This window comes from Astatotilapia calliptera, chromosome 5 (genome assembly GCF_964374335.1).
Source record: "Astatotilapia calliptera chromosome 5, fAstCal68.1, whole genome shotgun sequence".
Lineage (NCBI taxonomy): Eukaryota > Metazoa > Chordata > Actinopteri > Cichliformes > Cichlidae > Astatotilapia > Astatotilapia calliptera.
Window position 1 is genome coordinate 15,707,677 of NC_137426.1, and position 27,689 is coordinate 15,735,365.

General features: G+C 40.1%; 1 protein-coding gene across 2 annotated transcripts in view; it reads left to right on the forward strand.

Annotated features, from left to right (window-relative positions):
* Positions 1-23,702, forward strand: part of LOC113022269 (SLIT-ROBO Rho GTPase-activating protein 3-like) — a 35,872-nt gene extending 12,170 nt beyond the window's left edge. Inside the window, exons 3-22 of one of the 2 annotated variants that reach the window (XM_026167485.2) lie at positions 287-449; positions 2,466-2,528; positions 5,379-5,561; positions 5,822-5,950; positions 6,080-6,301; positions 6,424-6,525; positions 8,350-8,547; positions 8,663-8,747; positions 10,276-10,303; positions 12,710-12,740; positions 13,021-13,081; positions 17,309-17,386; positions 17,709-17,843; positions 17,926-18,031; positions 18,106-18,333; positions 20,510-20,583; positions 20,688-20,868; positions 21,896-22,042; positions 22,162-22,477; positions 22,887-23,702. In XM_026167485.2, the coding sequence (XP_026023270.1) occupies positions 287-449; positions 2,466-2,528; positions 5,379-5,561; positions 5,822-5,950; positions 6,080-6,301; positions 6,424-6,525; positions 8,350-8,547; positions 8,663-8,747; positions 10,276-10,303; positions 12,710-12,740; positions 13,021-13,081; positions 17,309-17,386; positions 17,709-17,843; positions 17,926-18,031; positions 18,106-18,333; positions 20,510-20,583; positions 20,688-20,868; positions 21,896-22,042; positions 22,162-22,477; positions 22,887-23,351 (2,995 nt within the window). In that variant the 3' untranslated portion in view covers positions 23,352-23,702. Of the gene's footprint in view, positions 1-286; positions 450-2,465; positions 2,529-5,378; positions 5,562-5,821; positions 5,951-6,079; positions 6,302-6,423; positions 6,526-8,349; positions 8,548-8,662; positions 8,748-10,275; positions 10,304-11,687; positions 11,791-12,709; positions 12,741-13,020; positions 13,082-17,308; positions 17,387-17,708; positions 17,844-17,925; positions 18,032-18,105; positions 18,334-20,509; positions 20,584-20,687; positions 20,869-21,895; positions 22,043-22,161; positions 22,478-22,886 lie in introns of both variants that reach the window. The other variant, XM_026167484.2, reaches the window with a different exon arrangement.
* Positions 23,703-27,689: the final 3,987 nt, after the last annotated feature.

Below are 27,689 nucleotides of genomic sequence, written 5' to 3' on the forward strand. Positions count from 1 at the left end.
CCTTCTGAGTTTGTGTGTCAACAAGTGCGTATGCTGCCTTTACTTGCTGATTCCCCCCACATGAGCTGTGACCACTTGATCTCTGATATGTGAAGCCCACAGGCGGCACCAAATAGTAAATAAGCTAGGATTAAAATGAATGTTGGGTGGTGTAAGAAAGTCGTGACCATACATACACGTTCTCTTAGGTGTCCTCTTTAGTTTTCTTGTTAGCCTTTATCCCATTTGGTTTACATTTCCTGAAGGCCTTTCATTCATTAACAAAGTATTTCTCTCGCTGTTTCAGGAAAGATCAAAATCTCCTCTCCACTGTGAACTGCTGGTATTTGGTCTTGGATCAAACCCGACGCGAGAGCAAAGACCACGCCACACTCAGCGACATCTACAACAACAACGTCATTGTCCGTTTGGCGCACGTGGGTGAAGATGTCATCAGACTTTTCAAAAAGGTCAGAATCAGAATTAAATGAATGAGGTCATGCTCCCCTGACAGTAACTAACACACACATTTCATCTGCTCAAATGTCATGACAGGTAATATGTAAAAATATAATTAATATATAAAAAATATATAAAAAAATCTAATTAGGGGAAGGGCATGAAAATATCAGTTAGGGATGTCAAACTCATTTTAGTGTACGGGTCAGGTATTTCCCATTTTGATCTCGAATGGTTTGATCAGTAAAACCACTGCATTATAGCCCATAAAAAAAACAAAGGAACAAACAAAAAAAATTTCCTTTGTCTTCTCTTACTTTTAGTGTAACCAAGTAAATGTACTTTAGTGTACTACAGTGATACTAGTGCATTGCTCACGATGTTTAGAATAATGGAGGACTAGCTCTACAAATTCTTCACCTTCACCTAAAATCAACAGCTATCAGATGGTTGAAACTTGGGCACAGTTGTTCCATCAGGACAATGATCCCGAACACATCAGGACAGGTTTTTAGAAAGGATAGAGGAGGCTAACATTAACCTTCTGGAATGGTCTTCCCAAAGCCCCAACCTCAACCCCGTTGAGAATTTGTGAAATGATTTGTGGGTTGGTGCCAGGAAACCAACTAATTTGAATGGACTCCACCACCTTCTGCCAAGAAGAGCGATCAAACATTCAGCCGAAATTGTGCCAGAAGCTTCTGGATGGCTAGCAAAAGTGTCTGGTTGAGGTGCAAGTTGATAAGGAACATTTAACCAAATATTAGTGGGGGTGTATGAATCCTGGGAGGATTAGAGAATATTCAAAAATAATTTCAATCTCATCCACCCAAAGTCAGTAAAGATTTATGCTGTTCAATCATTCCACCCTGGAAAAAACAACAGTTCAAAGAAATCATTAAAGCCAAAACTTAGCTTGACACTCATGCTATATTAACTTTATGTAAACTTCTGACCACAACTGTAACTTTCTTTCATTTATCCAAAATTTTGTCTTTCAAACATATGTCTGAAACTATATATACTATATATATGCTTTAGTATACTATATATGCTTTATACTGTTACATATAAGAGTATACATAACATATGCTTTGCATGAGAGTAGCAGAGTACATGTGGAAAAGCACCCCCAACCACCTTAGGGATTTTATATCAGTATCATATCATTTGACAGCAGCAGGAGTTTAGAGTAATTTATGCCTTCTAGGGGGCTCTGCAGTATCTTGATGGGAGCCCTGATGAGAATGGGATGGCCTGTAACCCATGCTAGGAAAAACACTAACTGCCTGCAGAAAATCTTTTTTTTTTCTTTTTCAAAATGTTAGCTCAAATTCTGGTAAAGTTCTGAACAATAATCCTGTTATACTCCAGTATCCTGGTTCAGCTGCAGTCTTGATGTTAATAAATGACACATGGGGGGAGGGAAATGAATCAACTCTGGCATCTTTTTAAACAAAGACTAAATGTACTGAATGTGCTAAAGTCTAATGCCTGTCACATGTGAAATTGCAAGGTTGCTGTTTTGACAAAGTAGTCCCTGAGAGGTGACAAAAAACAAAACAAAAACAGGATTGGTTGAGCTGAGCATTACTCCGTATTACCTCAAACGGATTTCTAGGCTCACTCTCCACTGGCATCATTCCCCGTCTTAGGTTATAACCCTTTTGTGGGACATGTCCAATTCATCATAGGCTCTCATCCTTTAAAACCAAACGGAAACTGCGACTCCGCTCAATGGGAAATGCTCTGCAGTTACTGCGCTGTTCTATTTTAGTCTGCATTTGCACTTTGGGCATTGTATCTTTTCTGGTGCAGCGTAATGATAGCATTTCAATACTGATGACATCCATCACATACAAAATAAAACTGGCACACAGCTTTCAAGTGTCTCACATGTGGGAAAGCAGTTCTGTTAACTAACCCAGTTCTTGTTCTTAGATGTTTGAATACTTGTCTTCATTTGTCCTTTAAATGTGGTATTATTTTCCTCTACAAAGCTGTCTCCTGTTTTTCTTTTTTTACAGAGTAAAGACATCGGCGTACAGATGCATGAAGAGTTAGTGAAAGTCACCAATGAACTGTACACGGTGAGTTGCTGTTGCTTGTGTTGAAAGCCTATGGGATGTCAATCTTAAAGCCAGGCTTTTTTTAAATACCTAAACCTGCAACCTGTGGGTTTGACACCACACAGAGCAGATGTGCCTTTTCAGCAGAGCAGCCTGTAACAGGTCATCTCTTCCCTCTCCTGAGGTCATGAAAGGATAAAATTTGCATTCTTCCTCCTGCTGTGAATTGCTACATGAGTTGAAGGAGACAGTGTTCGTGCTCCTAGCTGTGCTTCAAGCAGACTCAGCAGTCTGTGCTACAGAGGTGCACTGTGCTTACAGCAAAATGAGCTTCTGTAATGTTTTCAGCTAATGTTACATGTAATCTGACACCTCTGCTTGCCTCATATGTTAACAGTTGTCACTCTCGGTGGACTGTTATAACCACATACTGCATATAGAAATGTGTGCATATGCATACTAGTAAACACACAGCAAAGGTTTGTGCAGTGGTGCAGACACAAAACATCTGCGTTTATCTGCACTGCATCTTCATTTGGCAAAAGAAAAGGAACTGAGGCGTATCACTGGCTGCATGTGGGACAGTACAGCAGACTCGCCAGAATGCATTCTTCTGGCTCTAATTGCTCGGTGATATCCTTATCTTTACTTACTGCTCAATGGCTAATATGATTCATAGCATAAACGAAAAAACAATTTACAAGCATAAACAGACTAGATGTAATTAAGACTACGATGAAAGTGTATTTTGGCAAGCAGGACAATAGCATGCTGTGAAACAGAATACCCTCGTGGATTATTTTTTCCCTCGTCACATCCACAATTCATTGTTTTTCTTTTCAGTGATTAAACAGAGCAGTCACCAAATTGTGTTTTAAAGGTCTTAAAACATTCCATTGCAAATAAGATGAGAAACAACAACATGCTCTTATAGATTTGCACTACTTTTCACTGTAAATTTGATTTATTTCATGACCGAGCGTCATTTCTTTTGCAGGATGTATAAAACTCCACTCTTGGCTGCTTGCACGTTCAATCCTTTCTCTTGACATCCTAGTTGTTGTCAGCTTAATTGTGCAGGTGATTAATCCTTTATCGTGGTCCTGTAAAACTGGCTAAACATAATTGCAGCAAAGTTTGACAACCCTGTGATTTGATTCATTTATGATAAAGGAGCAAAAAGCGAAGATGAGCAGAAAGTAGGTCAATTGTGGATTTTTTTTTTTTTTACAGTTAGTTTCGCAAATTGTTAGTAATTTACAAAATTACTAAATTAAAAAAAAGAGTTGGTGGCAAAAGGAAAAAAAATGACCTAGTAAGAAAGCTAAGCACATGTGCACATTGCAAAATGATGTGTATGCAGCACATCACAAATGGATTTGAATCTGGATTACTGAAATCGTATAAACCACATGAGAATAGTTCTCACATGTAACATTGTACCGTGCATGTTATATTACTGCTATACTGATATTGATTTTTCCTCCCTCTGATTCATGCATTATTAAATGCCTGTCTGCAGCTCCCACACACAGCATAAGGAATAGCAGGAGTCTGCTCAACTTTATAATTGAGAAAAGTGTAGAGTTTAAGAGAAAATATAATCATTGTGTGGTTATTTTATCAGTTGCATTTTAAATAAGCAAATGTTGTCAGGCAGCAGGTCCCTGGTTTTGGTCAGCTGCTGAGTTTTTGCAAAAATTGAGGAGTTTTTCGTTTCATCTGTAGCAGAGGAGGTTGCTCACTGTCACTTTGTAACCTCCTTCCTCCCCTGCTGATCGATCTCAATGTCCTTTGCACGTCCGTTGCAGACGGGGTTGCTAGGAAACCAGAACTTGAGAATCAGTGATGGTGAAGCAGATGTTGTGCGACTGTGCTGTTGATTCAGGTTTACTAGTTAAACATTTACATGTGGCTTTTTTGATAAAACCATGAAACATTTATCCAAAAACAGAGATTGTTTTTGTAAAAGTACCACGACTGTCTTACTTTACTTTGCTGGGATATTTAATTTGTCTTGCTATTCTGTGGTTAGGCTATTCAGACAGTGTGGAGACATCAGACAAACGTACTGGACACTCCAGCTGAGTTAGAAAATGTCAATGAAAATATGACAGTCCCATGAGAATGATGAGTATGCTACACTCACTAATGTTTACTTGTGTGATGAACAAAAGTACTCCGGCGTCTTATTGGTATCTTTCTAAGCAGCTGCTGTGTTTATTAAGTCATGATGATCTGGTTATAAAATTAATAAGAAAGGTTCATAAAAAAGAGAATACTGACAATTCTTAGTTTATTTAGCCAAAATCTAATGACCTCATGCCGTGGCGAGGCGTCTCTCTTCTGTCTGTCCGTTAATAATTCACAAGAATCTTTCTTCCTCCTAACTACAGAATATTGGTCATATTTTAGTGGAGCCTGCACACAGTGATCATCTCACAGGTCTCCATCAAATTTGTGTTGAAGGTCAAGTTCAAAGTCACATTTGTCATTCTCATTGGATTTTAAAATTCAGATTACGTGGTGTTTTGGCCCGTTTTTGCTGGCCACTTAGTGTGTTTTCAGTCCTGTAGTTGATTCTTTGTCCTAAAGAACAAACCACAGGGTGTCTCCCTACGGTTTTTCTTTCTCTTATTTCTTTCTCCTTAACTTAGCCTGGTTCAGACTGAAGTTTTTTCTACGTACTGTCGGATCTTTGAGTTTTTTTCTGTAAGGTTGCAGAATCTTTAGGTTACAAAGTAAAATAATCTGATGATCAACAAGGATCCTGTACCAAAATTTGAGGATATTGCTTTTCTTCATCATACTTATCAGCTTCCTTGCTCGTTTAACTGTGATGTCCTTTATACTTGCTGTGTATTCTTGCAGGTGATGAAGACATACCACATGTACCACACTGAGAGTCTCAGTGCTGAGAGCAAACTGAAGGAGGCAGAAAAGCAGGAGGAGAAGCACATTGGCAAGGCTAATGACATTGGCCTGCGTTATGGCTACGATGATCGTCCACAGCGTCGAAGTTCTGTAAAGAAGATGGAGAAACTGAAGGAGAAGGTCTGTTTTTAGCCCATGTATGATGAGGATTTATGTCATGCACATTACTCCCAATGCACTCTATCTATTCGACTGCAAACAAGCTGTAAATGCATTTGTAATTGAAGTGTCCAAGTAAATCCAACTATTTTATACATGCACACTGACAGATTATAGAGAAGATACAACTGTTTAATGTATAATGCATTCTTAGAGTACATTAGGAAACCATTTTGCTTCCTCCCTTGATGGGACTCTCGCTCTTCCTTTTACACCCCCAGAGACAAGCCAAGTACTCTGAAAACAAGATGAAATGCACAAAGGCCCGGAATGACTATCTTCTCAATCTGGCAGCTACTAATGCCCTGGTGGCCAAATACTACATCCACGATGTCTCAGACATGATAGATGTAAGTCAGAGCCAAGAATGGAAATATGGATGGAAATGGAAATACTCTCTTTTTGTCAGAGTGCATTTTTATTCAGGTTAAGTTTGTTTTTGGATCTGTAATTACTATGGTTTGTTTTTTTGTCCCCAGTGTTGCGACTTAGGGTACCATGCAAGCTTAGCACGCACCTTGAGAACCTACCTTTCTGCAGAATATAGTCTAGAAACTTCTCGGCACGAAGGGTTGGACTTATTGGAGGGAGCAGTGGATGCCATGGACACCAGAGGAGACAAGCTGAAGTTTATGGACACACATTGCCAGATCTTCTGTCCTCCTGCATGCTTTGACTATCAGCCACACATGGGAGATGAGGTGAGTCAACAGGGAGGGTAATGATTTAAAAAGGCTTTCTTTGAAGGTCTTTATTCTTGCTATGTTTATTTTGCACTGTGTTAAGTCACTTTCGGAAATATCCCTTTATTTCTTAATCCCAGGTGTGTCAAGTGAGTGCACAGCAGCCTGTCCAGACAGAACTCTTGATGCGCTACCACCAGCTGCAATCACGTCTGGCCACACTAAAAATAGAAAATGAAGAGGTGAGCAGCTCATTTTAAAGCAAAACAAGCTCACTGATGTGCTTAGGTATACGTTTTAGATGGCCTTATCCATACTCACGCTCAGTTCATATTTGGCCTTTGATATGTGAAGCAGCATCTGTATTCTTTTCTCTATTCTCTAAGGTCAATATTTTCCTGTAGTATATCCTGATGTTTCATTGAGATAATGTTACACAGATACCAGAGTCTTTTGAGAAAGAGTCTTTATGTACAAAGGTGTACATAAAGACAAATGAGAAATGTATGCAAGTGATTATCAGTGATAGTGAAGTTAGATCCTGAATCCTGTATAGGGTCTCATAGGGGAAGCTGTTAACATAGTAGTCTGAGTTGCTGAGTTTGAATATAGAGGTTGCACCATCAGTGTATTAATGCAAAATACTGTGCAAGGAAGTGAAGTTGTTATCATTCAAACCATCGACTAAATGTAGAAGAACAGGGAAAAAAACACATATCTGCTGCTCTAAATGCAAGAGTCTTTAAAACAACACGCTAAGACACCAGAGTCCTTGAGAAAGAGTCTTTATTGCCGTTAGATTGATGTGTTACATTTAGTTTTATACTTCATAATTTTTGCAAACACTCTCACACTTTCCCTTACATCTGAAGCTATAAGCTAACCAGCTACTAATCAGTCATTAGGTAGTTAGCTTAGTTTAGCTAGCTTTGATCAATATCATCCACTGAATACTGAAATCACTGAAATCGATCTCTTATTATTGCTTCTTTTACCTTTATTCAACCAGGAAAACCCCATTTAGATCAAATCTCTTTTCCAAGGGAGACCTCGTCTGATCTTTCTGTAAATTATTCCATGTCCAAGTGAATAGTAAGAAAAAGCTTTTTCCCCCAGCCTTTTAGAATTCTAGGCACATTAAAAAGAAACCATTTACAGAAGTGTAGCTGGTAAATGTTGGTGCTGGGACAGAGAAGGGTAAGGTGAAACTAAAAGTTGTAGAGAAAGAAATACCAATACTGTTTTTTGCAAGTGGTCAATGATGCCCAATCCATAAAATCTGCATAGCAGGCATGAAAGTAATATATCTGTGTTTTCATTCATCTTTTTTAGCAAACAAAATAATTTTTCACAAAACTATTCCTTTAGGAAAAACAGAACCCATCCCTCCGATTAGTCTATCACTCATCATCATGGCACAGGAGGCACTTTCATACCTTCATTTACTGTGTTGTGTTTAATAATGCGGGCCACCAACACCCTCCACTACAAACATGTAACAACAGCCAGCCACTCTCCAGAGCTGTCACTATGCATTCATATTCATTCATTAAATCTGACACTGATATGTGGGGTCGTATCTCATCCAGTCTCCTGCTTCCAATGGGGGCCACCCCCAGCATGGTCACCAAGGCCACTGTGACTCACACAGACATGTTTAAAGGTCACCAGGGTGTGTGTATGTGTCAGTGGCTGTCTGTCATGAATAAGGAAATCCACGGTCCCTTCCTGTCTGCCTCACATGGAAGGCACATAGTTAATCTTTCATGTCGTGATGCATCAAGCTAGCAAGCTAATTACTCTATTGTTCACTCTGTCAGTCTAACTACGGTGCAAATAGCCTGCAGCAGTATAATCTGAGCTGCCGTGTTTACACCACAGTTTGTTCGAGACACTGAGAAGACTAATGAAAATATGCCCAGTGGTACAAATATTCTTTTATTATTTTATGTGTACAAATGACCAGTTTGCTATCTTTTTTTAATATAATTGTATTTAAACAAATATATTCATGTTGTGATTAATGCTGAAATGACAACTAAAGTTTACATCTATATTTGTTTCAGGTGAGGAAGACTCTTGACGCCACCTTGCAGACCCTCCATGATATGCTTACTGTGGAGGACTTTGATGTTTCAGAGGCTTTCCAGCACAGCCAATCCACAGAGTCTGTGAAATCAGCCTCATCTGACTCTTACATGAGCAAGGCAAACATCGCCAAAAGACGAGCCAATCAACAAGAGACTGAGGGCTTCTACTTTACTGTGAGTAGTCGGACAAATGAACAAAGAAATTGCAGCGTGGTGTAAATGTGCACAGTACAACACAAAGAATGTCTAGAAATAGCACTAATTGTCTTTTTGTCTTTCTTATCAATAGAAATACAAGGAGTACTTGAATGGCAGCAATCTCATTGTCAAACTGCAGGCTAAGCATGACCTTCTGAAGCAGACGCTAGGAGAAGGTGAGACTTATTAAAATGTTGTCGCACTGTGTTTAGCGGTGTAGAAAGTTCTATATTAAAGTAACTGCCAAGAAAGCAAGTATCTCTAGAGTATATTAGTACCTTGATATATAGAAGCACATATAGAAAATCTATTATAGCTGTTTTTATCCAAAGGAAGTAGAGCTACTTTCAGCAGCTCCCTTATTTACAAGATGTCACCATAGCAGGTACAGTAACTCTGCATGTTTGATTTGGCACATTTTTTACACCAGATGCCCATCCTGATGCAACCCCAAAGGAATTTGTGTCTCCTTCTGGGATTGAACCAGAGCTCTTTCACTTGTTAGGCAAATATGTAACAACACTATACAGCCAATTTAGCCAAAGGAAGTAATTTTTAAAAAAACATAATATCTTCAGTTTGTATGTAGCCTACCCCATGCTTTTAGAAAATACAATACAAAATTATATCATTCAGAGCTATATTAAGAGAACAAAAACCCTGCAGTCCATGATAACAAGCACTGTTATACAAATTTAAGACCCGAGAGCTGTTAAAATAATGAAGCCAAAGGGTCAGTAAGGGTCTGTGTCTTTTAATGTCACAATGTTGCTACTTTGGAATCACAAACATGTGTTAAATAATTTTGTTTTGTTGGGAATATTAAAAGTTTTCAGACTCCCATATATCACAGTTGTGTCTGCTGTACACAGATTCTTTTAGAAATCAGATAATTAAATATTGATCAAAACAAAACACCAAATTATATTACTTATTATATTACTTATATTATTATAAATGATATTATGCAGTAAAGTTGTAGTTCTCATGGCATCCTGAAAACTGCACGATCTAAAAGCAGGTCATCTCAAACCATGGATTACTAGTATAGCATTGAAAGGATATTTCTTCCCATGCTTTCCTTACATATTCATGATATTAAATATGTGTTAAACTCATCCAGAAGAGAGAAGAAAAGTATATTTGATGTCATGATGTCATGGTGATCATCAGACTCTTGCTAGCGTATGCTTTAAGGTTGGAATTATGTGTTTGACATAAAGAAGGATTGTGCTGGAAGCTGCTTTACACATGACATGATCCTTGAACAAACATTTCTGACTGACTGATCAAAGCGAGGCCTTAATTTGTTTGCTATACTGAAACGTGCGTGTGAGTGTGCTAATGTGGTGCACATATCATGAAATCATAATACTGTACAAATCAGCTCCCACTCTTGTTGCCTCTGGATACATTTTCACTTTCACAGAGCTAGTCTGCAGCCTAGTCCCCTTCTGGGGCTCTTGTGCTGTTTCTAGGGCGACCGTTGAATGACCACTGCCTGGCGGTGAGTCAGATTCAACCATGGCGTTCACCCCATTCAGCCTGACTGAATAGATGCCCGTTTTCTCATAACACCCCTTTCCTTCTCCATCTGCCAGCCATGTATAGTCAGCCAGCACTCAACCGTGCTGCTAACTTCTGTGATTGTAAAACTAGTGTGTTCTAATTTAGCCTCTCTCTGTGTGTGCTTATTCCTTTTAGGGGAGAGGGCTGAATATGGAACAACGAGGTAAGGTTTTCAGTGACAAGAGGGTGAATAAAGTTGGCAATGATGTGTAAAATCCTTCCTGTGTCCTTGGATATGGCACAAATAAAGTCACAGTGTAGGAATATCGTTACCTCACCATGTTGAATGGTTTGGATCCAAATTAGAGATGCTTTTATCTATAGATATATCTTAAGACTAGGGACTGAAATGCCAGTGAGATGGATAATGATTTGATTAATAAAAACAATTAAATGAGGAGAAAATTAAAAAATATTGACAAGAAGGGCGTGTGACAAATACAAATGCTTGACTTTTATTTTGATCAATTAAATTTTATATTTAATTATATCTGTATTGAGTATTTTGTGATGTATTACCTTTCAGTCATTATTACTTTGAGAAAGTCACAGGAGCTCCATCCTTGTATTATTTTTACTTTTAGGTTAATACACAAATTTGCTTTCTTGCCAAGTGTTAAATGAGAAAGTTGATGCCAGAAAGCTGATTCTGTTCATCCTGATGGTGTGTTGGTCCCACTCAGATGATTGTATGCTCAGATTGAGGCTACAGCAAAGGGTTTGCTAATTTAAGTTAGCATTTAGTAGCAAATAGCTAGTGCAAGCACAATGTATCATTTGTATAATTCGGATTTTAGATAATAAGCAACACAAAATATTATACATTTAAAGCCACTAGCTAAGCAATTTCAAGGTACTTATTTATTTATTTTTGGTTTTAAAACATTGTGCTAAGCTAGATAATATGATTATGGCTTTATAGAGACAGCGTAATACATTATACACTCACTTATTGATTGCCCACTAAATGAAACATATTCCACTGTACTTTGTAGTGCAGTACTTTGTACTGTCTATAGAAAGTATTAATAATGGATGTAGCAGGTTTTTCGCTTAATTTACCCAAAACGCCTAAAACTGACATATTTCACATTCTCTATTAATTTGTTTTTTTGTTAAGTTGCCCATCTTTATCTTTTCTTCTTTATCTCTGTCATATCAGGTTTGTAGTTTTTTGACAGGTGACAGAACTGTAACGGATACACCTTTATGCTATTCAAAATTAATGGAGAGCCATGAATTATTTTCCCTTCCTGTCTGAGCGAGAGTTTGACTAATTGCACTCTGTCTCTTCATATTTATCATGAAGATATGAAAAGAGTATCGGCTGTCTCATCTAGCTCTCAGCAAGAAAGCAAATGACTGTAGCCTATCTCAGAAACGGTCAATATATCACTACCATATTCTTTATGATTTGGAGCAGCCTATTGTTTTGGTAAAGATCTGAAAAGAAAAACATCTTAAGCAAAATCAGTTTTACTGTTGCATATTGCATTATTTTTCATGTTTGCATTGTACCAACCCTACAAACCCCACCATCTCCCCAGGCCCCCAACTCTTCCCCCTAAACCCCAGAGAATGCGGAAGTGTAGACCTCGCTCCATTTTTAACCCTAGGCTGTTTAACGGCAATATGGAGGCCTTCATTCAGGTATAAGCCCATCTGTGCCCTCTGTCTCTCATGAGCTCAGCTTTCTCGCTAGCAGTCCTTGGGGGTTCTCTTGCCTGTGACCACTCTTTTATCCAAACATTGCCTCATTCATGCACTGACTTTCCTCTTGCTCAATGCTTGTCTTCACATTTGACGAAAACACTAGATAAGGTGAAAGCTGGTCCAGCAGCTTGATGTGAAGATGGTGTATTTTCAAAAGCACCAGTATAAGGTTTGTTCTTGTGAGCCCCCAGCCTCCGTATACTGAATTAATTTGGCTGTATGTCAGTTGGCCACACAGCAGCTATGCAAATAAACAGATGGCCACTTCCACTCTAATGCTAATCAAACTCAGCAGACAAGCAGGGCATGCATCGACAAAAGTACAGAGATAAAACGATTAACCAATGAATCAACTGACAAAAAAACAAAAGGAAAAAAAATTTTTTTTTTTGCTTTATTGATTTTTTTGTATAGTGTTGTATGTTTTATTATCATTATTTATATCTTAGTAGTTCTTCAATGGGCTTTTTTCTCACAGAACAAATAAAGAATCAGTTAGTTGAGGAGATGTCGTAATTAGCAGATCGACTGATAAATCGATTCTAATTTCCCTCCAAGTCAAGAAGCTGTTTTTGGCTGGAAAAATATGTCTTCCCCCCACCCACCATGCTCTGAAGTAGGCCCTTCCCTCCCACTCCCCCCCAAACCATGCCCTCATGTCTCACACGCCACATGGCACTGATGCTTTTCTCAGGCCATGCCTCGTCCTTCTCTCTCTCTCTCTCTCTCTCTCTCTCTCTGTCTGTCTGTCTGTCTGTCTGTCTCTCTTTGTAAGATCTGTCTCTCTCTCACTAACCTGTTGTGGTTGTTGTTGCTTCTCTTCCTCTGTCTACGTGCCTTACTGCTCTCTGCCCAGGGGAAGACGGAATGTCCGTGCGAGGAGTCAGGTACTCTGTCTTATAGCTGGGTGGGATCATTACACTGTATTTAGTATGCTAACCAACATTTCTGTGCCTCTGTCCCATTGGGATTCCTGTGAAAATACTGTTATCGTGGTGCACTAATTTATTTTTGTTTTGCATATTGTGACTCAGAAAGTTAACGTTAAGTGATAAATGATATCATCTCAGCCTTCTCATCATAATGGCTTGCTAGTGTGACTGTTTCTTATGGTTATTAATTTCTGATTTAGTGGTTTCTCTAGTAATAATTTGATTGTGTCTATAGGATTCAGGCCAGCCTATACCAGCGGTGGTTGAGAGCTGTATTCGATACATCAACCTGTATGGTATGTTCCAGTTCTATTCATAAGTTATCTTTCCACAAAGGCTGATGTTTTATTTGTGTAGTGCAAATTTACAACAAAATTCAACAAATTCAAATTTAACAAAACAAAAATGCATCGGATTCTGCATTAAGGATTCTTATATTGCAAAGTAGAGACCCTGCAATTTTAGATAGAAACGACGACAATAAGAGCGCTTATGTCTCTCTAGACTCTCAATATAAAGTTTTCACCTAAATTAATCAACTTTTATTGGTGTCTATCATCACACAAAATTTGAAAATTATATCTTAACCCTTTCACGTATAGTGGTCACTACAGTGGAGAGATATTCAAAGGCTGTTTTCCTGTATGTGTGTCAGGGTTGATGGTATACTTGCACATGATCACAACACACAGTGTATATTATTTATTCGTTTGTCAACTTCATAAGCCAAAAACGTATGTTGTCCACCTAAGTGGACATGAAAAAAAAACTTTTAAAAATACATGTGTAAAAAAATTAAGTTCAAAAATCTTTTTTTCATGCCTAAAGATGAATAAAAATGTAAAAAATCCTGATTGAGGTTGTCATAATTCATGCATGAAAGGGTTAAAAACTGCAATAGAGTGCTAACAGACCAACAGACAGACAGTTATTCATTACAGCAAGTAGACAGAGCAGACAGAGTTTCCCTTTTCATTTTCTTGCTTACATGTAGTTTTCAGTCTGTATAATCAAAACACAACAAAACATATAATTTTATACAATCTGATTGTTAGGGTTTTCTCTCTGTTATTGTAGGGTCTTTACCTAATATAAAGTGCCCTGGTGTGACTGTTGTTGGGATTCGGTCCTATATAAATAAAATAAAACTGAATGATATGTATATACAACCTTAATATTGTTAATAGTAGCCATTCAAATATTTTTGGTATTTTAGAAGTTATTAGCAGTGAAATAGCATTCAATGTGAGATAATATAACTGCTCCAACTGGATCGTTTGGAAAATCTTAAACTGGAGCATTTCATATGTACAAGCCTGGATGAGAGAGTGAGGTGAAATATTAATTTCTATGATTCATTCATTTCTCAAAATGGGTTGCATTCTAATATTCATGATGCTCAGCTTACATTAATCCTTATATATAAGAAAGAAGATGGGGTGTAAGTGATAAACAGGACTTCTACTGTCCAAGAGATGCTAATGAATCTCTTACTAACTAATAGTAACGTCTGTCTTGTGAAGATTGTTATAATAAGAAAAACAATGTAATTTTGATTTCCACCAGTTATGACTGAAAAAGCAGAAGCTTTGGCCCCACCCCTCAATTTTTGAATTAAGGTGTTTATAGTCTAATTGCCACATTCATCCATCCATTTTCTTCCGCTTATCCGGGGCCGGGTCGCAGGGGCAGCAGCCCAAGCAGAGAAGATATAATCTCTCCAGCGTGTCCCAGGGCATCCTCCTGGTGAGACATGCCCGGAAAACCTCGCCCAGGAGGCGCACAGGGGGCATCCTTGTCAGATGCCCGAACCACCTCAACTGGCTCCTTTCAATGCGGAGGAGCAGCGGCTCTACTTTGAGCCCCTCCCGAATGGCCGAACTTCTGACTCTATCTCTAAGGGAGAGGCCAGCCACCCTTCAGAGGGTGTCCCCAACCCGGAGTGGGCACTCCATCCTTTTCCAACTGAGGACCATGGCCTCAGATTTGGAGGTGCTGATTCTCATTCCCACTGCTTCACACTCGGCTGCGAACCATTCCAAGGCGAGCTGGAGGCCATCACCTGATGAAGCCAACAGGACCATATCATCTGTGAAAAGCAGAGATGAGATCCTGAGACCACCAAAGTGAAAGCCTTCCGCCACTTGGCCACGCCTAGAAATTCTGTCCATAAAAATTATGAACAGAATCAGTGACAAAGGGTAGCCCTGGCAGAGCCCATCACCCACCAGGAACGAGTCCGACTTATTGCCGGCAATGCGGACCAAGCTCTTGCAACGGTCATATAAGGACTGAATGGCCCGTAACAATGGTCCAGACACCCCATACTCCCGGAGCATCCCCCACAGGACCCCCGAGGGACACGGTCGAATGTCTTCTCCAAGTCCACAAAGCACATGTAGACTGGTAGGGCAAACTCCCATGTTCCCTCGAGTATCCTCAAGAGGATAAAGAGCTGGTCCAGTGTTCCACGGCCAAGACAAAAACCGCATTGTTCCTCCTGTATCCGAGGTTCAAACTCTCCTCTCCAGCACCCTGGCATAGACTTTCCCAGGGAGGCTGAGGAGTGTGATTCCCCTGTAGTTGGAACACACCCTCTGGTCCACTTTCTTAAAGATGGGGACCACCACCTCGGTCTGCCAGTCCAGGGGTACTGCCCCCGATCCCCACGCAACATTGCAGAGACGTGTCAACCAAGACAGCCTTAAAACATCCAGAGCCTTCAGGAACTTGGGGTGGACGAGGCTCTGCCACCAAGGAGTTGTTTAACTGCCTCAGTAACCTCGTCCCCAGAGATTGACGGGTCATCCCCTTCGTCCCCGGACTCTGCTTCCACCACGGAAGATGTGCCAGTGGGATTGAGGAGGTCCTCAAAGTATTCCTTCCACCGCCTGATGATTTTCTCTGTCGAAGTCAACAGCACCTCTGGAGTCCCACAAGCTAACCAAGCCCGGTAGGACTCCTTCTTAAGCTTGGTGGCTCCCCTCCCCTCAGGTGTCCACCATTTGGTTCGGGGGTTACCACCATGGCAGGCACCAACTACCCTGTAGCCGCAGCTCCATGCAGTGGCTTTGGCAATGGAGGTGCTGAACATGGTCCATTCGGACTCAATGTCCCCAGTCTCCCTCGGAATGCTGTTGAAGCTCTGCCAGAGGTGTGCGTTGAAGATCTTGCAGACTGGGGCCTCTGCTAGACGTTCCCAGCACACCCTCGCTGTACGTTTGGGTGCGCCAGGTCTGTCCAGCGTCCTCCTTCGCCACCTGATCCAACTCACCACCAGGTGGTGATCAGTTGACAGCTCAGCCCCTCCCTTTACCCGAGTGTCCAAAACATATGGCCTCAGGTCTGGTGATACGATTACATACCACATCGACCTGTGGCCTAGAGCAGGGGTGTCAAACTCAAATACGCAGTGGGCCAAAATTCAAAACTGGAACAAAGTCGCGGGCTAACATGAATATTTATTGAAAAAAAAAATCTTCCTCCAGATATAAGAATGAATCTTTTCTTATGGACTCAAATAAGTTTTGCTGGAAAACTGAATATGGAACAAGCAAAGCTTAATACTAAACAATATATATATTAGCTGTATAATACCAGTAGGCCTGCTCTAATAGTAATTTGGTATGGCTTTGCGGGCCAAATGTAATTAGGCTGCGGGCCAAATTTGGCCCGCGGGCCAGAGTTTGACACCTATGGCCTAGAGTGTCCTGGTGCCACGTGCACTTATGGATACTCTTATGTTCGAACATGGTGTTCATTATGGCCAAACTGTGGTTTGCACGGAAGTCCAATAACAAAACACCGCTCGGGTTCAGATCCGGGAGGCCATTCCTCCCAATCACGCCCTTCCAGGTCTCACTGTCATTGCCCATGTGAGCATTGAAGTCTCCCAGTAGGACAACAGAGTCCCCAGGAGGAGCACCCGCCAGTGCCCCACTCAGGGACTCCAAGAAGGCTGGGTACTCTGAACTGCTGCTCAGCGCATAAGCACAGACGACAGTCAGGACCTGGCCTGAAAGGCGAAGGGGTGAGCCCGACTATATCTAGCCGGTACCTCTCAACCTCACGCACTAGCTCAGGCTCCCTCCCCACCAGAGAGGTGACATTCCATGTCCCAATTGCCAGTCTTGTTAGCCGGGGATCGGTCTGCCAGGGCCTCCGCTCCTGGCCGCCGCCTGACTCACATTGCACCCGACCCCTACGGTGCCTCCTGCGGGTGGTGGGCCTGCAGGAAGATGGGCCCATGGCCCTTTTTCAGGCTGTGCCCGGCCGGGCTCCATGGACTAAGGCCCGGCCACCAGACGCTCGCCCTCAGACACCCTTCCCTTTCCTTTGTTTTTTTTAATATGTTTGAAGTCTCCTATCTTTAAGCTTGTTTTTATACTTAGATACAAAAAACAGAAGAAACTCCTTTACTGAGACATTCAACAGAAATAAATCTGGTTTATTTTTAAGGGGGTGTGCCATTTATATTAATACCTTTTTTTCCATTTTAGACTAACAGCTTTATATGTCCACAGGTCTTCAGCAGCAAGGTATATTTCGAGTTCCAGGATCCCAGGTCGAAGTCAATGATATTAAAAATGCATTTGAAAGAGGTTAGTCCCAGGTCACTTAGCCATCTACTCTTGATTGATTTTAAATTTCGTTTTGCCCACCTCAGAAACCGCAGTTACTCTCACAGGACTCTAAAGTGCAAATAAAGAGCCTGTGTGCCATATGTAACCCTGTAATGGACATGTAAACCATTTAATGCATAATACATGAGATCAGCATCCTAAATGAGCAAACATAACTGCACTCTTAATGCATACATTAACTTCCGAATTTGAAATGTATATTAAGAATCACTGCTATCTTACATGAAAGTGAGTGCAATGGATGAATACTGAGTAGACTGAAAATATGCTACATCTACAGGAGAAGATCCACTGATGGATGATCAGACAGATCATGATATTAACTCTGTGGCGGGAGTTCTTAAGCTTTACTTCCGGGGGTTGGAAAACCCCCTGTTCCCTAAAGAGCGTTTCGCCGACCTCATATCCACTACCAGTGAGTAACATTCCAGGAAAACATGTGGAATATGTTTTATTTAGTGTAGCACTCTGTGATTGTTGTTGTTTATTACTTTTAGAGCTTGACTCTGGTGCAGAAAGAGCTCATCACCTTCAGCAGATAATCGTGACTCTTCCGCGGCCTGTGATCATCGTCATGAGATACCTGTTTGCATTTCTAAACCAGTAAGTCTCGTCACTACAAATTTTCCGGTGTGCAAAATTAAAATAATGATACTTACTGGTTCTGTTTTCCACAGTCTTTCCCAGTACAGCGATGAGAACATGATGGACCCCTACAATCTCGCTATTTGCTTTGGCCCCACACTGATGCCCATACCAGATGACCAAGATCCTGTGGCCTGCCAAGCACATGTTAATGAGATCATTAAGACAATCATCATCCACCATGAGGTCATCTTTCCAACCCAGCGAGAACTGGAGGGACCTGTGTATGAGAAGTGCATGGCTGGAGGGGACGAATACTGGTAGGTTCAAAGCTAGGTGTCCAAAATGTGCTGTGTTTTCTGAGCCATTAACAACTTGGCCTTGGAAAAATAGCACCATGTAACATTTTCCACTTCCTACCCTGGCTCTAAGCCATTTTGTACAAGGCTGTAGATTTTACACTCAATACTGAATTATCTTCTTAGACAGACACCTAATAAAGGGTATTGGCTTTTTTCTCATAAACACAAGACTTATTTTCTATAGCGACGCTAGCAAGTGTTGTTTATTTAAAGACTGTATGCACCAGCAATATGATTATTGAATAACATCAATAATGCCTTTCTTAAATGATCCAACTGCTAGAATTAACCCTTGTATGGTGTTCAGGTCTGTGAGACCCGTGTTCAGTTTTTTTCAAAAGAAAAATTAAACAATTAATTATTTTTTCACGTGTAAATGTGTTGTGTCTTTCCACTCACTCCACTTGATTATAACTGATTTATTTATAACATTTTATATAAAAGAAAAACGAGAAGCACATTAATTCATAAATGTGATCTAACAAAGGTAAAGGGAAAAAATTAACCATGTTTGCTGTTCATATGTCTTGTAATTGGGATGAAGTAAACATCTGTTGAGTAATTTAACATAAAATTGTTTGATAGTGTTAATTTGGAAAGCCAAAACTCTAGCGGGTCCACCAGACCCATGAACACTGGCTGAGTAACAAAAATACGAACACCACACAAGGGTTAAAGAATGAAGAGTAGCTGTTCAGTTCCTTGTTAAAAGGATTTATCCTGATCAGTCATTTAATTGGATAATATGAATCTCACATTTAATGTAGTAGGTAGTTTGGATTTTGCTTTAATTTGGTGTATAAAGTGTATGTTTTAGAGGTTTCCAAAAAATACATGAAAAAATATGCATATAGAAAAATTAAAAAGGCCAGGATCTTTTTTAGCTTTTCATTTGCATGAACAACATTTGCAATAAAAACTGACACTTTATTAGGCACAGTTTGCTAATACTGGGTTGGAGTCCCTTTTGCCTTCCGAGCTGTTTTATTATTCATGGCATATCTTCATTAAGGTCCTGGAAGATTTTGGTCCAAGCTGACATGATAGCATCATGCAGTTGCTGCAGATCTGTTTGTTGCACATCCACGATGCGAATCTCCCATTCCGCTCTCAAAGACTATCAGATTAGGATCAGGTGACCGTGGAGGCCGTTTGACTACAGTGAATTCATTGTCATTTGCAACATAACAGTTTGAGATGATTTGAGCTTTGTGACATGGCATGTTATTGTCCCGAAAGCAACCATCAGAAGTACGCTGTGAAGGCTGAATATGGTCAACAACAGTACTTAGGTAGGCTGTGGCATCTAAATAATGCTTAGTTAGTCCTGAGTGTCCCAAAAAAATGTCCCCTACACCATTACACCACCAGCAGCCTTAACCGCTGACACAATGCTCTGATTCTGACCCTACCATCTGAATGTCACAAAAAACATTGAACCTGTGATGATTAAAAGATGCTGATTTGGTACTGACAGGCCCAGAGTATCACAAGACCCATCTCTTATGCTATTACACCACCTGTTGATACAAGGCACAATGGACCAATGCTTTCATGTTACTGGTGCCAAATTATGACACTACTATCTGAATATAAAGGAAGAAAGACCAGGAAATATTTTTCCAGTCTTTTGTTGTCCAACTTTGGTAAGTCCACATGACTTGTAGACTTACTGACAGGAATGGCACTAGGTGTGCAATCACTGATATTTTTTTGGATACCTTGATTGTAACAAGTACTTATTTAGGATGCTGTTGCCTTCCTACCAGCTGGAAGCAGTCTGACCATTTTTCCATCACCTCTTACTGAATATTTTCTTTTTTGCGGATCATTCTCTGTAAACCCTAGCTGTGGTGGGAAAATCCCAGTAGATCAGCAGTTTCCGAAATGATAAGACCAGCTGATAAATCACGTAAATCATCTTTCTTTCATGTTCCGATGGTTGGTTTGAATGTCAGCAGGTTGTCTTGACTGTCTGCATGCCTCGGTCTATTGAGGTTGCTGCCACATGATAAATATAATATTGGTCTGGTAATTAAGGATTCCTTTTTTATAAAAGGTAATGATTGAAGAATAAGAGTGCGTAAATGGCTCTTATTTTTTTCATTTCCTTTTCTGCATCTCCTCTCTCCAGTGAAAGCCCCCACAGTGAACCAGGAGCTCTGGATGAGATTGACAATGGTACCGGGCCTAACACAAGTGATGATGGTGAGTCAGCAAACACATCAATCCATTGTGAAGACAGCAGCTGGATGTTGAGAAGCTGACAGAGAAAATAATGAGATTTCCTCTGATCTTTTTTCATATGGCAGAATTGGAGCAAATCGAAGCCATAGCCAAATTTGACTACGTGGGCCGAAGTCCAAGAGAGCTGTCCTTTAAGAAGGGAGCCTCTCTGCTGCTCTACCTGCGAGCTTCTCAGGACTGGTGGGAAGGGCGACATAATGGTGTGGATGGGCTGATCCCACATCAATACATTGTGGTACAAGACATGTAAGTTAGATTTATTTAGGCTGTGAAGCCCATAAAAAGTAAAAAAAAAAAAGCTTGTCAGTTGTGTTCCATTTTCAGAAAGCTTGGCCTTAATGAAATCTTCCTAATGAAAGGATCATTATGAATAAAATGCTACACTTTCATTTTATTGCATTCTTATTGGAGCAACAGATACTCAAAGAGGGCAGACCTCAACTAAGCACATTAATCACTCTTATTTATTCCAAAATGTGTTGAGATCTTTATTTGGCTACAATCCATCTTTTCATGATTCAGATTCAAGTGGTAGTTATTCTGTAATTCTGCTAACAGACAAAGGGTAACAAAAACATAACCTTTGTGGTCGAAGCAATTACCCTCTGATCCACAATTTGCTAAAAAGAGATTTTCTTCGAATGGACATTCACTCAGGTCACGTATTGAATGGAGGCCTTTAATTTCTTAATAGCTTCTTTTCTGATAAATAGTAGGCAGGTTACAAAATTAAAGCTAAATTAGGAAGAGTAGTGATTTATGCAGAAAAGGACCAAAAGGACAGAGTAATTAGTGGTTAATGTTTCCCTTTAAAAGAATGGGCTTGGTAGGTACAATGCTGTGGTGTTTTTGTGCAGGGATGTGATTATTAAGGATTCTCATTTGATTTTCAACAACTATAATGAAAGAAGTTGAAGACAGTGAAACTGCCTGAAACTGCAGTTCCCTATTGACTTCTAGACACTGACTCCAAGGAAATTACAACTCTGTTACGTCGGCTTTGGCTTCAGAATCAAGCACTTACAGTTCTGGCTTTAACAGATTGTATACTTTGTACAAAAACTCAATGAACAGTTGCTTTAAATGAAATGGGAATGTAGTTATCAATGATTCATTCATCAAGAAAAAAATCTTTAAAAAAATTGAACACAGAAATGAATTAACAGTTCAAACACTGCAGAACTCCTTATTTAGTTTATCTAGCAGACTACTGTCAATTATTTTCTATGTTAAACATGAATAAAAAAGCGTCATCGATATGCATCTGTATCAGGGACGACGCGTTCTCAGAGAGCATTCATCGGACTGAGAGTGAGACCAGCAGTGGGCCGCACCACGATGACAGAACCTCATCAAGGAATGAGCGTCAGTCTCCTTGTGAACACACACCTGAGAACCGCTTTGGACCAGCATTAGGAAGGTAGTAACAGTTAGATATTTGGGATGGACTTGAGAGAGGAAGGACATTGAATATTTATCCAGAGCAAAGAAACTGAAACTATTCACGAATTAAATATCAATTTCATCGCCTCTTTTTAGGGTGCGAGTGCGATCAGATGGCGCTGCAGCTCCACGCCATAGGAATGGCGCCGACAGCCTGAGCCCCACCAGAGCTGCTGATCTACCCCCCAGGGTTATGCCTCGCCCCCAGAGTCCACACAAAATAGCTGTCAGCAGGGGTCTAACTGACAGTCCCGAGAAACGCCGTCTCACCACATTTGGCAGTGCTGGCTGCATCAGCCACCCTGATAGAAAGGCGTTTGTCGACAGCCACTCTCAAAGATCATCACCAAGCACCACCCGGCATGCAAGTTTAGGAGACCACAAGGCTCTTGAGACCGAGGCACTCGCTGAGGTGATTAAAATCCTTAAAAGCACATGCAGTTTTTATTAATATAGACTTTTCTTATTTTATTGTATAACAAACATGTACGTATACAACTATCCTATATGTATGGCTTCTCTAAAAAGGGAGCTTCCTTTTATAGCTTCATCTGAAAAATCATAACTGTATCGAGGCAAAATTAAGGAGGAAAAAAATCTCAATTCTCGCTACCATTCCTAAATATTATGTGCATCATTAGCTCTTTGATGGGTACCAAAACATTACACAGTTGGCAAATAAAATTTTGGGTTTAGTTTTTCCACCATCACATAAAAAGGCTCGAGCTCTGAGGAATAAAACTTAAAATAGATTTAGCTACTCTCTGCTTGGTTGCTTGACATCAGTGTCTTTTGTTTTTTCCTCTACTTATGCTTCTCAGGATATAGAGAAAACAATGAATACAGCCCTGCATGAGTTGCGTGAGTTGGAGAGGCAGAATGTAGCCAAGCACGCGCCTGACGTTGTGCTCGACACATTGGAGCCGCTTAAGCACCCTGGTGGAGTGCAGGAGGTGTCTGCCAGCCCTCTCCATACCATGGTGATCAGGGATCCAGATGCAGCCCAGCGACGCAGCAGTAGTAGCTCCTCATCTGAGACTATGACCACTTTTAAGCCCGCTCTGTCAGTCCGTAGACCAAGTGCTCCTTTAAGGCCCCCGCCTGTCAGACCTGTTCGACCGGCTCCTGTGATTGGACAGGGCCAAGGACCTCACCGCTCCAGCAGCTCCAGTTCGTCTGGTTTGGGCAGCCCGAGCATTACTCCCACTGACAGGGTCTTCCCCAAAGCACCGTCTCCATCACCATCCACCTCCTCTTCTTCCTCGGACAAACAAGGTAACATGTAGCTCCAGTCAGACAAGTGGTTGAAGAATGCTGTGGATACAGAGTGATTCAGATTATCATCATGTCCCTTCCCCTTTTTTTGGACGGCAAAACAAACATTGACACCCGATGAATATTTACCACTAATCTTGTGTAGTGTAGGATAGGTGCTTGTTTCTGCCCACAACATCCACTCTGTTTCCACGTGTGTTGGGAACAAGTCAATGTACTGTACTGCAGTGATATGTTACGCAAAAATAGGATTTAAATCTATGAGAATTATTTTATAGTAATGCTGTCATGCTGAATAGCCATGCTGGGTAAAGGGATGCACTGGAAAATGCTTCTGTTTACTGAAACACAACAGAGAAGTATCTCAATGAAATGTTATTAGGTTACAAAGATGCCATGAGCGTGTTCTTTGTGAGTGGTTTCCTGCTCCATTATAAAGAGAATACTTAAGGGAATATTTCACCACTAATCATGTAGACATCTAGTCTGTGGTGGTGGTTCATAATATTCCTTTTATATACCATTTATATTGAAAGAAGTTGTCTCAGCAAGCCTGTCCCACAGCGTCACAGCATAAGCAGACAGACAGACAACATGGCTGGATGGGGAAAACACAGTGGACCTGTCTCAAACTGCAGTTTTTCTAATGACCACTAGATGCTGGCTCCAAGGAAATTGCAGCTGTGTAATGTTATCATGGGCTTCGGCCCCAAGCCGTTAAAAGATTCTATACAAAACCTCTATGCACGGTGGCTTTAAATGAAATCCTCCAAATGTTACCTTGAAATGTAAGGAGCTGGGTAAAGCTAAGAAAAAAGTGTTGGTGAAACTCCTGGCAGCAGACTGATTGGCAACTAAAGCACAAATGGGCCTAATTGGCACCAGTTTGCCAGCTTGTGCTGCTGCTTCAGTCTGGCAAGTTTACGGCCACTGCGATGGTAGTCTCATTGTCCAATAGCCTGTGTCAGGCAAAGTTGTGTCAGGCGGCAGCAGTGCAGCTCCTCTTCTCCCTCCATTTGTTACATTTCCTCAGCAGTGGACCAGGACTGTTATATACCCACTGTGATTCTAATATTTGATAGTGTCCACTCCGTGTCAGGACTGGGAATCTGTTTCTAAAGTTACTTCTTAATTCTTATATATCAAAAGAAAAGTAAGTGATTTCCTTAGCCAAAACTACTTTCTCTTTTTTCTTCATCTGTTAATGTCAGAATGGGCCAGAGAGTAGCAAAATAACCTGAAGTACAGTAATACAAATAATACCGAAAGTTGTTGTGACCATTATAGATATGCTGTGCCTATAATTAAAACAATGAAATAAAGACAAACATAAAAAAAAGAGCTTATATTATTGTCAACTCTCTATATTAAAGGATTAGCTGTGTTACCTCAACAGACTCTCGTACACTTCAAATGACTAATGCACTTATACAAAAAACACTACAGGGAACTGTGCTGCATTTGTAAGTTTTGTGTTTTCATTTTGATGAACTTGTACTAGGAACATGATATAGCACATCATCATTGAAGCTTGTCAAGCCTCGTCTAGAGTACACATGGTCACTGCAGGCTGTGCGTACGTTTAGCCAAACTTGTTTACTGTTGGTGATATTTGTGGTCCGTCTTATGAGGATGATCAGTATATCTTTAATGTGTAATAGGTACATCGGAATGAATATATACATATTGTTAAAGGACGCTTGTAAAAGTAACATTGTATGATAGAAACAGGATATATTATCATCTCTAGTGTGTAGATTTTTGTAATTCTTACCCTTGCACAGAAATTGGTAAAACAATAAATCAATGAAACCTCCCAGAAATGTCTTCAATGTCTCTGTGGTGATTTTGAGTTAAAAACAAAACAATGTAGATGATCGATATTGAACAGTAGCTGTGTTGCAAATGCACCTCACAAAATGTAAGTAATGCAGTGACTTTACTTCTTTGTAAGAAATGAAAATCAACATAATGTATAATCACTTTGACTTAAATGCATGTACAGTGGAAATGCTGTAACTATCGTTGTGTTGCAGGGCCATCTACTGGCTGGCATAGATTATAGTGCCATCCTGAAAGGCTAAATAATCACTGAAAGAAAACATTTGAAACTGCAAACATACATGAAAGATATAATGCAACATGCGCTGACAGTCAATTAGTGTCAAATGTATTTTCTTTCTTTTTATTTTATCTTTAGTCATTTGATGGTCAGATCCACATGGTCAGATCCCTGCAATGATATCTCAGTATGTTTTTTTTTTCAATTTTTTATAATGACTGTTCCTTTTTGCACTAGCGACAATCTTCTCACTGGATTAATGTCTCATAACTATAACATATTAGTAATGGTTCACGGTTAATGTTTAAGAAGCCATTCAATGACCACATTTGTCCTGTGGATGGAGACATTGTGCTTCTTGGGTCCTTGAAAGGAGACTGAAATGCTCTGCCGAATTGAAAAGGTTCAAAGAGTCTCCTTTTATTGATATGCACGTGTACTCGGAGGCCAGCCCAGTACATGGAAGTCATCTTCACTGCGGGAAACACACAACTTATTTTCATCCAAAGAGTTGCGAGACAAATTTGTAAATAATGCAAAGGGATGAAAACCATAAAAAAAAGTGAAAAAACAAAAAAGAAGTAAGCATACTAGCTTTCCACCTTTTCAAAAGCAAAAACTCTCTTTTCCCCCCATATCCTGATCAAGATGAGTCTGTTATGCTTCTTCCATAACCAGCACTCAGTGTCAAGTTTAATTCACTTAGGTGTGTTTATTGAGATTAAAAGTGGGAATATAATCAGATTGTGGCCTTAACTGAGGCCTGAATGCCTGCCAAGAGCGAATGAACAACCTGTAGACTAACACCCAGCTTTCCGGCTATGGGTTCTTATTTCAAAAGGCCTTTTCATTGATGTTGTTATATGATTAGCAAGGCCACCAGAGTCGAACCAAGCACAAAGTAAAGTATTTCCTGGCAATACAGTATTCAGGTCCCCCACTTACAAGTGTAACAGTACGTATGAAACTTGAGTGAAGAAGGGAGACGTACGTTTATTGGAGCATCACGTGCTATTTTACAGTCCATATTTTGATCATTTAGACTTGATGATACTCTGCCTAAAACATGAAAATTTAATTTCCAATGTTAGAACACATTTTTAGTTCGAAGGTGGTTTTAATTTTCAATATTAAATAAACGTTTCTGTTTTTGCTCTCAGTTACAGTAACCTTTTGTTGCCATGTTGGCCCAGTATTCTTAGTTTTCGTGTGTTTTGTATTTTGTTCTTTATTTATGCCTTGGTTCCTAGGTTGTTCTGTTAAGATGTTCCTTATTTGATTACCCCCTGTGTGCCCCTCTGTGTATCTGTGAGCCCTCGTTTCCCCTCCTTGTGTTTTATTCCATGTTTTCCCCAGCCCGTTATGTCTGTGCTCTCCCCGTGCTCTCTCTCCTCCTGTCTGAACCTCTGTTTACTTCCTGTTTTACTTTGACAGTCTCTCGTCAGTATGTGTCATGTTGTGTTCGATCCTGCCCTGTCTCATTACGATTATCTGTGTCAGCTGTGTTCCCCGTGTGTCCCACTTCCCTCGTTAACCCTTTGTGTATTTATGGCCGCGTCTCCCTCAGTTCAGTGTCGCGTTCTCTAGAGGTGGGAATCACCATACATCCCACGATACGATATTATCACAATACTTAACGCACGATACGATATTATTGCAATTTTTTTTAAATATTTTGCGATATTCAGATTCTGTACATAAAGGTAAACTTTATCAATATTCATTTTATCTAATATCAAAGTCTCGCACTCAGTTTTTCTCTCATTTCAGTCAGTTTTATTGTTGACAAACTGAACGGTTTGTATTACAGTCTAGTCCAACTTAACTGAATGCAACCATCTGGTACAATTATAGCTATTCTGAACTATGCAATTTATGAAAACTATGCAGCCCCTTCAGCAACCGAAGAATTTTAAAGTAAATTAAAACAAAATATAATTTTACATTAAATAAAAAAGTTTTAAACTTAATTAAAATAAAACATGTCTTAAATTAAAATAAGTAAACTGTCATGTTTATTGCTGCCAAAAAAAAGTTAAACACATTTGGACAGTGAAGGAATGTCAGGATTCTTGCTCAGAAAAAGGAGCTGATCAACATGCTCTGAAGTCAGAGCACAAAACCTTTTTTTGTAACAAAATATCGACTTCTGCTGTCCCTGTATCGATACATTATTAGCAAACAAAATATCACGATACTACACAGTATCGATTTTTTCCCCCACCCCTAGCGTTCTCCCTCATGACTGTGTGCCCCTCTGTGTGTTTCCTTGTGAGTCAGTTCCTTT